The 14,657-nt window shown below is 43.5% G+C and overlaps 1 protein-coding gene across 2 annotated transcripts; it reads left to right on the plus strand.

The window, feature by feature from the left end:
• The first annotated feature begins 4,085 nt into the window (after nucleotides 1-4,085).
• LOC126405291 (centriolar coiled-coil protein of 110 kDa-like) lies at nucleotides 4,086-13,221 on the plus strand. 2 transcript variants are annotated; one of them, XM_050068958.1, is made up of 13 exons: nucleotides 4,086-4,242; nucleotides 5,009-5,213; nucleotides 6,034-6,162; nucleotides 9,094-10,309; nucleotides 10,509-10,630; nucleotides 10,785-10,962; nucleotides 11,203-11,312; nucleotides 11,821-11,937; nucleotides 12,087-12,188; nucleotides 12,269-12,385; nucleotides 12,762-12,835; nucleotides 12,930-12,995; nucleotides 13,081-13,221. In XM_050068958.1, exons 2-13 carry the CDS (start codon nucleotides 5,049-5,051, stop codon nucleotides 13,142-13,144), a joined length of 2,460 nt encoding a protein of 819 aa, XP_049924915.1. In that variant the 5' UTR covers nucleotides 4,086-4,242; nucleotides 5,009-5,048; the 3' UTR covers nucleotides 13,145-13,221. The 2 variants fall into 2 exon arrangements, with proteins under 2 accessions (XP_049924915.1, XP_049924914.1); XM_050068957.1 differs by having other exon boundaries at nucleotides 10,506-10,630; nucleotides 13,081-13,220.
• The last annotated feature ends 1,436 nt before the right edge of the window (nucleotides 13,222-14,657 follow it).

Consider the following 14,657-nt stretch of genomic DNA (forward strand, 5'->3'; position numbering starts at 1 on the left):
GTATACTCAGACAAGACGAGAAGTCCGACTTGACTGATTAGCTATGAGCTTAGCTCGACTACTGCGTGCATGTAAACGTACTGAGTGTCTCCCCAGTTTGTGGATACTTTCAGCTGCTGCTCTTCCTCTTTGAGTTGTTAGCAAACTGCTACTAGCTGTTCTTTCAATCTCCTGGATGGGATGGGTCGCACACATAGCACATCATGAAAACATCATCCTGTCCATGGACCCGTCCTGCCTGCTGTCCCTTTCACGCAGACATCAATTCGGCACTGTTACCACCTCCACTGCTGGCTTAGAGGCAAGACAAACCTCAACCCCCATTCCGTGATTGAACCTTTTGTTAAAAAACAGCGAGGCGGAATTCAGTGTGACATTCCCACCTTGAACAGGCAGCATAAAAGGAGCGTCTGAGGTCAAACTGTGTTCTTTTTGTGTGTCTCTTTGTGGTCATATATGCTCAGTCTCTTCCTGGTCATTATGTGTTTATTTGAGTGACATTTTGCAGGTGAAGGCCAGGGGTGTCCCTGAAACTTTGGGCCCCTGGGCCTGCGGCCAGTAGGCCCATTCAGTAATCCATCCATGGGAACAGCTCAGCCTGTGAGCAGTCAGAGAAAACCTGAAAAACTGGACACCTGTCATTTGTGGAATGATGGTGATGTGATGCCATTGTTCATGAGATCACATGACCACATTATGTGAATAGGAGGATGATTTAGCCTGAGCGCAGACAGAAGATACGTCTCTTCCTTAGTGTCTAGAAAGCTGTTCAGTCTGCAATCAGTGACTATGAAAATCTTAATTCTTCTAATGTGTATGTGCTACCTTCTTCTTGTGCAGCCTGAAGACATAGACCGCTGTGAGTAAATTAAACACTGCAATTCTGCTGGTTTCCTCGGTCATGATAGTATTTGTTGTTTGGCTAGTTTCTGTTGACTGTTTTCTCTTTAACAGACGCCTATTGTGAGAGTTGTCTAACAGCAGCACGAGGTACGGTGATTCAGCTTGCCTCAGAGCAAGAAGCAAAAAATGATACACACTGAATTATCACAGAAGTACCACTTGTTTTGATTGTTTTCTTTAAAATATAGAAAGTAAATAAAATCCCATGTATACTGCCCTCAGAGATTGAGAAAGCCTTGAAGGAAGCTCCAGCTGAGAGCAGACAGACGGTACTTGAGAAGCTTATCAGTGGGGGTGCGTGTGAGAAACTGCTGTCCTACAAACATGGCCGTGTCTCTAAAGACAAAATGACATCCTCCTGCATGCACCTGTTGGGTAAGATCCCAAAGAAATAACAATGGATTTGCTTATTTTAGCATTCTAATTAATTATTTATATTTGAATCCCCATCTAGAGACTCACCATGACCAGTTCCATGTGGCTTTGGCGAATAAAGAACCAAAACATCTGGATATAGTCATGTGTTATGAGCAGTCCACGGCATGTGTAGGGGTGAAGCGCCAGTCTTTTCAGGTAGGCTGTGGGTGTCATTGTGGAACGTATAAAGATCACATGTGGCTCCTGTGAGAACTAACGCTGTTTAACTTTTGTGACAGGATTCCAAAATGACCTTTACAGGGGACGTCGTTGAAGCTCTACTTCGAGACAACAAGGAGCACGTGCGCATTGCTCAGCCTGTACCTTCAGGTTCACCTGCGCACTCAAAAGATGAGTTGTGAAAACAGCAAACCAAATTTAGCTTCGGGCTGAATGTGGGATGGCTTGTTGTTATGATAGTGTGCTTTTAATTGTGTGGTATAATAAAGACATCATTGGAAAAACGTTGTCCTGGTCGTGGTCGGGCAGTGGTGTATCAACAATAAATCAAATCATATAATGACATTATATGCGTGTCTGCCAATGTACTGCTGCAAAATAAAATAGAAAACAACAAGTATGAATCCATGCCTTCTCAAAAAATACACACACAACTCTCCAACAGCTTAAAAAAGTTGCAAGGGAGTTGCAAAGGACAGCATATGATCATAGACTTGATTAAAGTGATGTATTGTTTGAGAAAATAGATAAATATTAACCTGACATCCCCAGGACTCCAGATCCCAAGGGCCAACAGGAGCCAGGCTGGGGCAGTTATTGTGGTAAGGTTATTAGTTGCAACTGGCATAAGGGCCTTAAAGGGGAACTACGCCCATTTTTAAAATTCATACAGGGTATTCCGATGGTCTAAGACAATTCAAGAATATAAGTAAATGTGAACAACTCTCCCAAATCCAAAAACTAGAGAGCTACAACTCAAGTTTGTGATGTCGTCAGGTATAAAGTCTGGAGCTGCTCCATAGACAATGAACTGGGAAAGATGTCGTAGAGGACACCGAGAGCACTCAGGGAAATGTTCTGGGTACCTTTCTGTTTCAGAGCAGAGAACACGACAGTAGAATAAAGCTGGTTTGGGTATTTAAAAAAATAAAACAAAATCAGTCTCCCATTCGCTGTCTGTGGAGCAGCTCCAGACTTTATACCCGATGACATCACAAGTTTGTCACTTAGCCTACTTCTAAGGGGCCATGTTCACAATCATTTTGAGAATACTCTCAGAGAGCTCCTAATGTAGCCTACAAAGTTTTAGTAAGGAGTCTTAGCTTAGGAGTGATTTAGGAAAGTTCTCAGAGCAACTCTGAGCAAGGAAGGGACAGAAACTTTTACCTTAGTGAGGAGGTGTGGTTGACCCCACTGCTAAGTGTGATGCTTTCTTTTAACAGATGTGATTGGTTGTCAGAGACAGGCTCTTTTATGAGCCTGCAAGGTGTGGACACCCAGTGGACATGAAATGAACTGCGTGACAACATGGGACTGCGAAAGTGTTGTCATTGTTCATGTGATCACTCTGCTGACGGAAGGTTGAGACAGACTCAAGTCATCACTGTTGCATTGGTGCATTTTTCCAGTTTTCCAAATATCTTAGTGTGGTGATTAAGGGGGGAATGTGTGCATATCCTTCATGAGATCAACCACACATATTATCCCTGCACGATCTAATCTGTTGCATTTCATTTACTCACTGTCACCCAGTGTTTGGAGGATATTTCTCCTTCCTCTTTGTGTTTCCATCATTTTCTCTTCTGCTTGAGAAACTCTTAAGTCTCTTAAAAGTCCTCCTCCTTACTCCTAACAGTTTGTCACCTTAGGAGCTCTTTTAAGGGCTAAGATGCTCTGTGAATGAATGTTACCTTTACAAGGACCTAGACTTAACTTTAAGGGGAATTTCTAAGAAAACATAACAAGAATTGTCACTTGCAGCAACTCTTTGTACGAGGAAGCTTTATATATATGGCCCCCAAGGGCCAGCAAGAGTCAGGCTGGGGCTTCCTGTGACAATTATTGTATCTGCTTCAGTGCCTACTAGTCTTGAGGAGAGGTCCGACACGTGTGTGTCAAAATCTAAATGAGAGCAGTCTTTCATTTTATGCTGTGCAAATTCCCAAACTTTACTTGTGTGTAATTCCTTCATTCATGCATTCAATCAAACCTTTATTTAAGACTCGGGAAATCACTTTAGGGAGACCCTCATTTTCAACGAACAAAGACATTTAAAACAGTCACTAAACAAACAAAGAACAATCATGTATATCACTTAAAACAGGAATGAAATCATTCAAAACAACAAACAACAATAACAATAAATGAGCTCTAAAGTGGTCTTTTGTAGATTAGTCCATGTAGAAGGAGCACTGTGAGAGCAGAACAATACTGGGGACTCGTAAAATTCCAGAATAGTGTTCACAATGCACAGAGTTGATGTGTGATGAACAATAGGATGTGTCACAAATGAGGTGATTTAAAATGCAGATGGTGAGGTAAGTGCTCGACAAAGATCTCGTTCCACTTTTCTCAGAGCACCACCTTTGACTTTCCTTTACTTACTTTACCACCTCATTCCCGTGATATTTATACGAAATGTTCATTAAAACGTTCAAAACTCTTTCATGTCTCGGAGTGTGGGTGTAATTGTTGACAAAGAAGGGAAGCGGTTGCTAGTAGCAACGTGAACAGGTCGCGTGGACCGTATTGGAACGCGGCCGACGCTCTGTTGCTAGGAGGCGCTGTTGGAGCCCCGGAAGAGTTGAAACTGGTGATGATGGGCAGCCCGAGATTGAAGGAGAAACATGAGGCTCGTGTTGTAGGCGCACTTTGTCGTTTCCCTGCGACATTTGTGCGCGTGTAACACTCCCGTCGTCGGGAGACAGGACACGAGAAATCACTGTTTCCTCCATTTTGAAGGTAAGACAGGGCTAACGAGCAGCAGTTAACGTTGTTAGCTGCCATTCAGCCAGGGCACATCTGGACTGAAACGACTCTATGGTTTTAAAAGAAGCCGTGAAACCGAGCAGCGTAGCTCTTATATTATACATTCAAAGATGCCGGTTGCTTTGTAACAGCTGGGTACAAAAGGCAAACCATACCCACCTCCACTGTGCTGTCACCAGGCTGTAATGAATCAGTGTGCGGTGGCTACTGTAATTAGGCGACTGATGACCACTAGGTTACTGGTAGCACTGTAAGGGTTGAATTAAAGCCTAACCGAGGGATGGTGATTTTCATAGATGAGCTAAATAGAGTAAACACTGATCACAAAGCAGCTTTCATTGAAATTACGTTTTAATTTCATCCATACAACAGCTGTACGCCTGGGCTAACGCCCTGTGTTAACACTACCTGTCTGTGAAGGGTCTGTATTATCCATCTGCTGACAGGCATTTCAGAAATAGAAACTGTATTGATTAGACACATATGCACTACCATGAGACACGGAAATAGTCAGACGCCAGTAAGGTCTGACAGAAAGGAATGACAGGAATGTGATGAGTCTGATAGAACCATTAAGGGCAGACAGACCCTCTTTTGTTGCAGGCTATTTGTCCTGCTCTTCCACGTATGATCTCAGATTGTTTCCTCTCCTGATCCACACCCAGTGCAGCCTAAGCTCACACGTCCACCGACTTTGTGGATATCCATCTAATTCCACCCTCTCCATTTAATTTAACAGCCGGGTGACGAGGCTACATGTTGTGTGTTTCCTATTCTGGATGTGTGGGTGTCCAGAGATGGAAAGCTACGAGGAGTTCTGTCTGCGGACTTTGGCCATACTGCAGGAGGAGGGGAAATTCAAGAAGACGACATGTGAGCCACTGTGCACCCTGAAGGCTCTCTCTGTCATCTGCTTCCATGGGAGAGCAGTGCTCTCGCCTCTGGTGAGGAGGAAACAAACAGACACGAGGACATATCCTAACAGGACACAAACAAGACGTAGCTAAACCAGTGTCAGTTTCTGAAGTGCTTTTCATGAAAAGTAGACAGAATGGATGTTTTTAAGAAATTTGTAGGTGGCTTGTGCAAGTGCTCTGTTGCCACAAAGGTAGCTCTGCTTTTTAATGACACAATATTTGGTCGGTTTCCCTAGACAGTCTGTATATCTGTCCCTATCCTGCTGTGGCTCTGTTGTTGTAACTCTGAGCTGCATAGTAACAGAGAGCATTGCTTAAACTGTTCAGTTACAGTAACAATGACAAGGATGTAAAAAAACATTTAGGGGAAAACACATTTCTGTTTGAGGTACAGAATATGTCTGAAACACGTGGGCTGACTAGTCCCAATTAGATCAGCAGTTGGCAGCAGAAAAAGAGAGCCGTTAATTGATGACAAAGAACACTGAGGCTGTTTGATGTTAGTCAGGAGAATCCATCTGCTAGTGACTGCTGACAAATGACTTCTCAGGAATAGCCACATGATGGAGAGGCCATTGTGAAGCCGAGGATCGTTTAAGATTTCTCCCCCACTCAAACAAAGGAGACACAAACATACAGTGGAAGAAGAGCGACTGTCCTATCTGTAAAACCTGAAAATAGATGACAAACAAACCTCATGAAGTACATTTTGTCCATTGGAAGCCTTGTCCTAACTATTGCTTGATTTATCTCTTCTCATAAGTTATTGCTTGGGTTTGTTGAAAACTGAGAGTGTAACTTAAAAGGTACAAGTTTTTGAATCAGTGTACAATGTGTATTTTTCCAGTTGAGTGCAGAGCAGCGCAATGAGATGCGTGACCACAGATGGAAGGCGGTCCAGCTGGAGGTGGTCAGGCAGAGGCAGCAGAGGAACAACCTTTTGGCGCGGGTTCAGGACATACTGGACCAAGCTCAGGTCAGTAGCACAGTTTGGTCCTGGTCACAGGTCTGGGTGGATCGGGATCCAGTGGAAAAAGGAATACAAGATGTTTTGCAGAGTTAATGTGACATAGTGTAGATGTACAGTGTGCTCTGAATAGGTGAAATCAAATAGTAAAATATATACATTTACCACATCCAAATGCTTATGAAAGTCACACAGCATAGATTCTGCCACTCTGTTTAAAACAGCAACAACTTTGAGCCACTTTGTTTATTTGATAAACACATTTCATCCAAAAGTGAATATGTGAAATAGGTCTGTGTGTCAGTCCCACGATGTAGCACAAAAACTAAATTACAGTCTGTCCCAGAATCTCTCATGACATTTGCAGACTTAAATACAGGTTGTCTGACTCAACACAGTCTCTGGCAGGCTGTGCTATTTTTACCTGATGATGGCCCTTTCTTGTCAACTCAGCATCCAAAGCAATATTGCCCACCTGAGCGGAATTTCGAGTGTTTCAATAAACATGACTGGCCAGTCACTGTCTTTTGCTACTGCTACCTCTAGGATGTGTTTATATCACAATCAAAAGGATGGCTATGGCATGTATTTTACGGGATAACCAACATCAACAATCGAGACTCAGATACTTATTAAGAGATCTGGATGAATATCAAGTGTGTCATTAAAGGAGACTCAGGTGTGGAAATAGTAAGCACTGAGCGTCTTGGTTATTAAGGTTGACCTTGTTTAGATTTCTCATGTTGGAAGTGATAAGGCTAGGGACAGGTTAGGATGGGGTTTAGGCTTTCAAACTGGGTTATTCTTAAGTCTGAATTGGATAACATACTCGACAAGGGACTTTTCAATTTAGTGACATTTGGTTGACCACCAAAATTTGTCTATCTAATATTTTTCCCTTTTGAATTGTTTGAATTCAATTCAGTTTTATTTATAAAGCCCAATATCACAAATCACAATTTGCCTCAGAGGGCTTTACAGCATACGACATTCCTCTGTCCTTAGGACCCTCACAGCGGACAAAACTCCCCCAGAAAAACCCTTTAACAGGGGAAAAAAACGGTAGAAACCTCAGGAAGAGCAACTGAGGAGGGATCCCTCTTCCAGGACGGACAGACGTGCAATAGATGTCGTACAGAACAGATCAACATGATAAATTAACAGTAATCCGTATGACAAAATGATACATAGAGAGACAGAGAGAAAGAGATGCAGGACAGACACTAATGACAGTAGCTACAATAACATTAATTTTAGTAATAATATTATAATAATAATAACAGTAATTGTGATACAATAGGTTGTAAGTATATGCTGATATATGATAGTGTATGTAAGTGACAATAAAAGTCGTATGACTAATAATAACAGCAGTAGTAGGAGGCATCAGGCAGGACCGCGGCAGCAGCGTAACCACTACACACGATCCAGGCGAAGCTGAGATACGAGGGAACCTGCGAGACAGTGGAGCACAAAGGCTCGGGAGCTGAAGCCGAGTCAGTGACATACAGTAAAGCCGAGTTAGCGATATGCATTAATAGGATGGTAATGTTAGCAAATGAAGAAGAACCAACTTTTTAGAAACTGAGAAAAAGAGAGAAGGGGCTCGGTGTATCGTAGGAGGTCCCCTGGCAGACTAGGCCTATCAGCCTAACTAGGGGCTGGTCCAAGACAAGCCTGAGCCAGCCCTAACTATAAGAGCCAGCCCGAACTGCAAGATCCAGCCCTAACTATAAGCTTTATCAAAAACAAAAGTCTTAAGTCTAGTCCTAAATGTGGAGACGGTGTCTGCCTCCCGGACCGAAACAGGAAGATGATTCCACAGGAGAGGAGCCTGATAGCTGAAGGCTCTAGCTCCTGATCTACTTCTGGAGACTTTAGGGACCACAAGTAACCCTGCATTCTCAGAGCGCAGTGTTCTGGTGGGATAATATGGCACTATGAGCTCTCTAAGATATGACGGACCCTGACCATTTAGAGCTTTATAAGTTAACAGTAGAATTTTAAATTCAATTCTGGATTTTACAGGGAGCCAGTGCAGAGAAGCTAAAACAGGAGAAATATGATCTCGTTTCTTAGTTCCTGTCAGTACACGTGCTGCTGCATTCTGAATTAGCTGGAGAGTTTTTAAGGACTTACAAGAGCTACCTGATAATAGAGAGTTACAGTAATCCAGCCTAGAGGTAACAAAAGCGTTGAGCAATTTTTCTGCATCTTTTTGGGTCAGGATAGGCCTAATTTTTGCAATGTTACCATAGATGAAAGAACACAGTCTGTGAAGTTTGTTTTATATGGCAGTTAAAAGACAAATCTTGATCAAACATTACTCCGGTTTCTTACGGTAGTGCTAGAGGCCAGAGAAATGCCATCTAGAGAAACTATATCATCAGATAAAGAGCTACTGAGTTGTTTGGGGCCAAGAACAATAACTTCAGTTTTGTCTGAATTTAACATCAGGAAATTGGAGCTCATCCAGGTTTTTATGTCTTTAAAGCATGTTTGAAGTAAATGTTAGCGATGAACTGTTTTAAAGGTATACTGTGCAGGAATTGTTGGCTACCGTTTGTAAACAGTATCTCCAGTGAAAGAGAAAGCCAACCTCAGCTTCCTACGTTTGGTGCTTTGCCTCGATATATTAGCATTGTTTTGGCGCTGTATCTGCAATAATCGTAGCTTCCTCTTGGATGTGTGCTGCTTGCAGGCTCAGGGTTAAGGTCCCAACCTCATGTTCACGCTGTGCCCAGGAACATCCTGAACGTAGGAAAATAAGAAGAAAATACAGACAGAGAGCAGGGTCTCATGTTGTTGTTTTTTTAGAATAATCCTGCATCGTGCACCTTTAAACTGATGCAATTTCGGACAAATCATTTCATCAACTGGTCATTGTTTATTGTCACTTCATCTGATGATTGGTCATCATTACTCATTGTCTTCCCACAGGCAGATAAAGTACCAAGTGAAGATGTTGAAAAGCTGCCAGTTTCAAAACCAGCGATTGTCAGTGGCTACACCCTGGTCACTGACTCTCCTGGACTTCCCAGAGACCCTGGATTTGGGCTTCAGACAAGTGATCAGCCTGCTCCTCCGTGCTCTGAGACCCCTATCCTCAATGGCTTCAAGGCAGTAGAAGAAGAGATGGTGGAAGGGGAAGGGAAGAGTGAGGAGGAAGAGGAGGAGGAGGATGACATGAGTTTGGACAGCCTCCTTAAAAGATCAAGAGAATATGTGAAGAGAGAGCAGAGTCAGCAGGGGTCAAAAGTTGTCCAGACAGTCACCAGGACTTCCCCGCCAGAGACCGTCTCTGACAAGGACAACAAGAGCTGCAGTTCCATGGGGGACACGGGCGTTGAGTTTGGATTCAGTCTGCACCATAGCCCTGTTGGCCCCCCTCAGACCCAAATTCAGCATCAGACTCTGTACAATCCCAGTCCCCAGCAGTCTGGCTGCCTCTCACCCAGTCTACCTGACCGGTTTGCTCGTCTCCCCAGTCCAGAGTCTAGCATCAGTCCCCGTGCACAGAGGCGCAGACCACGCCCAGTTTCTACAGGGAACATCCACATTTCGTTTCCCATTGGCCCAGCAGATCTTATCCCTCGAAGCCCAGGAAGGTCAGGGGAAGGTGCTGGCATGGCAGATCTGGGAGAAGCTCTCTCAGGGGTCTTGAAGTCCCCCGATCCTTGGGGCTCTGTGGGGAGTGAAAGTGGTGGTGGTGTTAGCACAAGTGGCAGTCGTCGATCCAGCCACTGTGGCACCAGTCCAGTGCAGGAGAGCTGTAGTCCTGTTAGCACCTCAGGGCACGGGAAGGGACACCATGACCATCTGGCTGCAGGATTTCGCCGGCGCTGCCACACCTTGGACAGCCAGCTGCATAGCTACCACTCTGGAGTTGAGCACATAGACCGCAGCCAGGAACGGGTTCCTCGCTTCATGGCAGGAGTTACATGCGTGGCTCCAAGTTGGCGCACCCCTGCAGCCCCCTTAAACCAGTCGTATGAGGTAGATAATCCCTCAACATCTCTGCTGAGGCCCCTCATGACTCCTGACCTGGCCCAGGTCACACTCAGGATGGAGCCTGATGAGCCTCAGGGGACAAACAATGTAAGGATCACACCAACTGTCCTCAGAAATGCAGCTGAGGCACAGGCCAGCAAGACAGGTGAGACTCTCTCGCACAGTTCCTGTAATGCACACTGTATCTACATAAATCCCTCTGAGTTAAACTGTGTCATTTCCACTGTGATCACTGTCTCTCCCACTGCAGCGTTTAGGTTAAACATTGTAAGCTGGAGAGACAGGGAAACTTTTAAAAGGTAAAAGAAATGATTTTACATATATTTCTTTGTGTACATCAGCAGAGGAGACCCAGAGGCGAGCACAGGCACTGGAGGACATGCAAAGACGTCTGGAGGAGGAGCACGCCTTGCAGATGTCTCTGCTCCTGGCTGAGCAGGAGAAAGAGCAACAGCGCCTCCGTCTGGTCAGCACATGGAATCACACATATAAATAGCAGATAACCAAAAATGTGTTGGTTTTTTTTGTGCTGGAAAGCAACAACAAAACCTGTATTTTGTTGTTTAGTTAGAATGCACTACTGATGAGTGTTTGTGTGTGTGTTTGTGTGTGTGTGTTAGGAGCTGGAGGAGACAGAGAGAAGACTGAAGGAGCAGGGCTGTGTGCGGCCTTTGAGTGGGGATGCTTGTGGGTGGAACTGTATGTCTGTGAGTGACAGCCGTCCTGTTGTGAGCCCGTCCTGCCCGGGACTAAGCCCTGCTCACACACCATCTGAGCGATCACCTGGACACAATATAGGTACCACCATGCTCACTTATTACTGTGTTGGAGTTTGTATGAGTGGTGATGACGAAAAAAGTGCACAGACAGAAGAGTATTGTAGTTCATTAACTCTGGAGAAATTGAGCCAGAGGTTTTTACTGCACAGGAAAACTCTTGATTTATAAACTGGCGTCATCACTTGTGGCTTCTTCACATGCAGACTGCTGAAAACAGACGTCAAACACCTAAATTGCAAGTATCTGTTTCTTTCTGCAGGTTTTCCCAGTCCAGTCTCTTCCAGCGTATCATCTCCCTCTGTCCAGCCTCCCGTCTTTCTGTGGGGGCCCACATGGGCAGTTAGCAAACCCCGAGCGAGGCTAAGTCTGGTGGGTATGCCCAAATAGACAAGAAAATGTGACTGCATCTTCAAATTTGGCACAAACAAACTGATAAGATTCTGGTGGATAAAGACAGTGGTTACTGATTGTGCTGCTTGTGTAGATCTTCTGTGCTGCCAGGTTGAAGGTGTGTTTGAAGCATCCATGTTTTAGAATTTGTAGCTTTTTTTGTAGAAACATTCATATTTAAAGGATTGTCCACTGTCATGGCTTCATAAGAGTCTGGACAGACATATATCTTTAGACCAAGAACCATTCATTTCTTCATCCCAGATAAATATTTGCCTTGTCAACTGACTTTCATCCATATAAAGTAACCAGTTCCATAACTGAGCCGTACATATCTTCCATCCAGCCTTATATGATTCCCATCCCACATCCAACTATATGTAACTAACTCCTTTTTGTTTTCACAATAGATGAACATTTATTTCTGAAACTATCTCTGTCTTTCTATCCTCACATTCCAATCTTCTCGTGTCCTTGTGTTGTCCAGGTTCTGACAGCAGAGCAACAGAGAGCATTCTGTCGAATTGGCGCCATCATTCGCGGCTTCCTCACTCGCAGACTGCTGAAAACAGAGAAGGTCAAACACCTGCGGCAGACGGTCACGGTGAGACAACACCCTCACAAACACACGAAAAACGCAGACTTAAAACCAACCAATTAAAAAACAAAACAAAACAATAAATGGATCGTCATGTTTGTGACTATGGGAAAAACTGTATATATCTGAATGTGCATGTGTTTATGTGTGTTTAGGATACGCAGGAGTTCATCCGTTCATTCCAGACTGAGGCTCCACAGAAGAGAGGCTCCTGCTCAGCACAAGATCGATCCCTGCAGGAGAGAGTTAAAGCTCAGGTACTAATGTGTAGTTACTGTCTGCAGACAGCAGAGGTCCATCCTTCTTTATGTTCATGCGTGTGTCCTCTGTCCCTCAGTTACGTGCAGCCCTTTACGACATCCATGACATCTTCTTTGAAATGCCTCTGAGGGATCGATTAGCACTGCTGCAGCAGGACAGGGAGCTCCGAGCAGAGAGGAAGCTACGAGACATGGTAACCTGAACATCAATCAACCACATAGCCATGTTGAATCAGAAGAAGTTGACATTTGCTGCTTCTCTTTTAAAGGAAGGCCTGAAGGAAAGTTAACATGATACATGTCAACATATACATGATTTGTTAATGTTTGTCTGCCAGCTACATGTGTTTAGATTAATTATAATTGGTCGACCTGCTGATAACATGTGGCACTTTAAAAACAAATAGTTATGAGCTGTTCTTATTTAGCAACTTGATTACCAGATTACCACAAAGTGACTTACAGAGAACACAGTTTTGTGGCAACCTCATAACATGCCTCATCTGAAGCTGTCAGTGGCAGTACTTTTATCTTCAGCTACGTTCTTTGCTGACTGTGTTGAACCTGCAGGAGAAAGCCAAGCACCCAAAGGAGAGGGTGGTTCTGTCTGCTGCCACACAGAGGTCTCTGGACAGGAAAAAGAGGTAAGATGGGAGAGAGCGACACCGCCTCACACTGCAGATAGGATCTGGTTTTAGATGTTACTGTTTTTTATTGTGTGTATGTGACACTCTGCAGGGTTGGTGAATCCCCAGCACAGGCTAGAAAGATGCTGCAGAAGCCAAAGAGCCCCACCACCAACAGGTGCTTTATAGTGTCTGGTTTTATGCGTTAAACTGCATTTTCAGAAAATCTGCTCTCTAAATACATCCTTTTCTCCTTTTTCCAGAGTCCTGAAGCCAAGCCAAGGCCAAAATTCTCCTGTCCAAGGCCAGCTCAACCGCCAGGGGTGAGTTTTGTTCCACCATAATCGCTAAGTGCCTTAACTTCTTAACATATATCACATAAACTGTCATTTATTTGGACAGGGTTCAAGAGAAATCTACTTGCCCAGTTTTTACTTGTCCAGACACAAATTGTATTATATAGGTGGTTGTCATGTCATGTTTAATCTTTATTTAAGTAAATGAATCAGAACAAGGACACAGGGTAACCATGTTTTATCCGCCTTGCTGTCATCTTGCAGCAAACTGCGCCATATGTAGTTGGAGTTTCCGCCCACATTCTCCAGCACCACCCGACCCAACTAAATTCCTGTTTCCAGGATTATTAAAATGCTCACTTGCACTATAGCTCATAAACGTTGTCTTTACCTGACGCTGTTTTTTTTCTTGAGTGCCCGATGAGTATTGTGCATGTGCAACTCTCAACAGAGATGAGAAGAAAGTGAGATAACTCTCTCCATAGCTACTTCTATCATCAGCTCTGGAAAAGATAACCCTTTTAGCTAACCTTTGAGTGTAGCATTGCGATTATGCAACGGTTATGAACGAAGTGTTATCTCAGTTTCCATAGAAATTAATGGAGTCTGACTAAAAACTGAGAAACAGTCAGTCAAGTCAGTGGACTCCTACGTGATGATTCCTAGTTTACTGCTCCAGCCAGTAAACTAGTAACGACACAGCAACAGAGATGATTCCTCGTCCCTTATGAGTCCGCCAGCCAACTTGAGCTAATGTTAATCTCTATAAACAGATTCTGCATGTGTGTGTGTGTGTTGAATCTGTAGGCAACAGGACAAGATTTGAGTACCAGTGTTCTGGTTTCCGTAGTCCAAGTAGTATTGACCAATCACATTGAAAGGCAGATTAACAGTCAGTTTGAAGAGGCGAAATTCATTAGTCAAAATGCAACGTCAGAGCCCATTGGCTATAGTCTGATGCTGAGTTAACTTTATATTACATATTTAAAAATGTATCTCCATTCATATGCTAATTTCTGATCATAGAGATTAGCCGAAATTACCAGCACAGAGAGGATGAAGTGTTGACTAAGCCATCTGCCAGCTACACCAGATCAGCTCAAAATACTTTTTTATCGTCATTAGACGATAGCTGATGGGTTCCGATGTGGAGCTAACTTTAATGCTTTAGATCATGGGACTTCCCAAACTAAATAAAACCACAGATACAAACACAAAACAGCCTTATTAAGTCAATATTGTTGTAACTAAGATGTCTGCTGAAACATCTGTTGTGTTACCTTTTCTGACTTTATTGAAAAACACAGATGTCATCATTTCTAAAATTCACAATATGTTTCTGTCTGAAGAAATTTTCTGCTTCAGCCAATCGTCAGCAATCAACCTTTCAAACCAACATTTTCACTGTGGTCACCAAACTGTTTGCTTGTAGTTTGCTGCTCCTGTATTAATGCCGCAATCTAGTAACAATCTGACAGCACAATAAATTATTTTTATTAAAGAAAGATGATTTAAATAAAAGTTAACAACAAATAAATCCATTT

Source organism: Epinephelus moara, chromosome 18 (assembly GCF_006386435.1).
Source record: "Epinephelus moara isolate mb chromosome 18, YSFRI_EMoa_1.0, whole genome shotgun sequence".
In the NCBI taxonomy this organism is placed as follows: Eukaryota; Metazoa; Chordata; class Actinopteri; order Perciformes; family Serranidae; genus Epinephelus; species Epinephelus moara.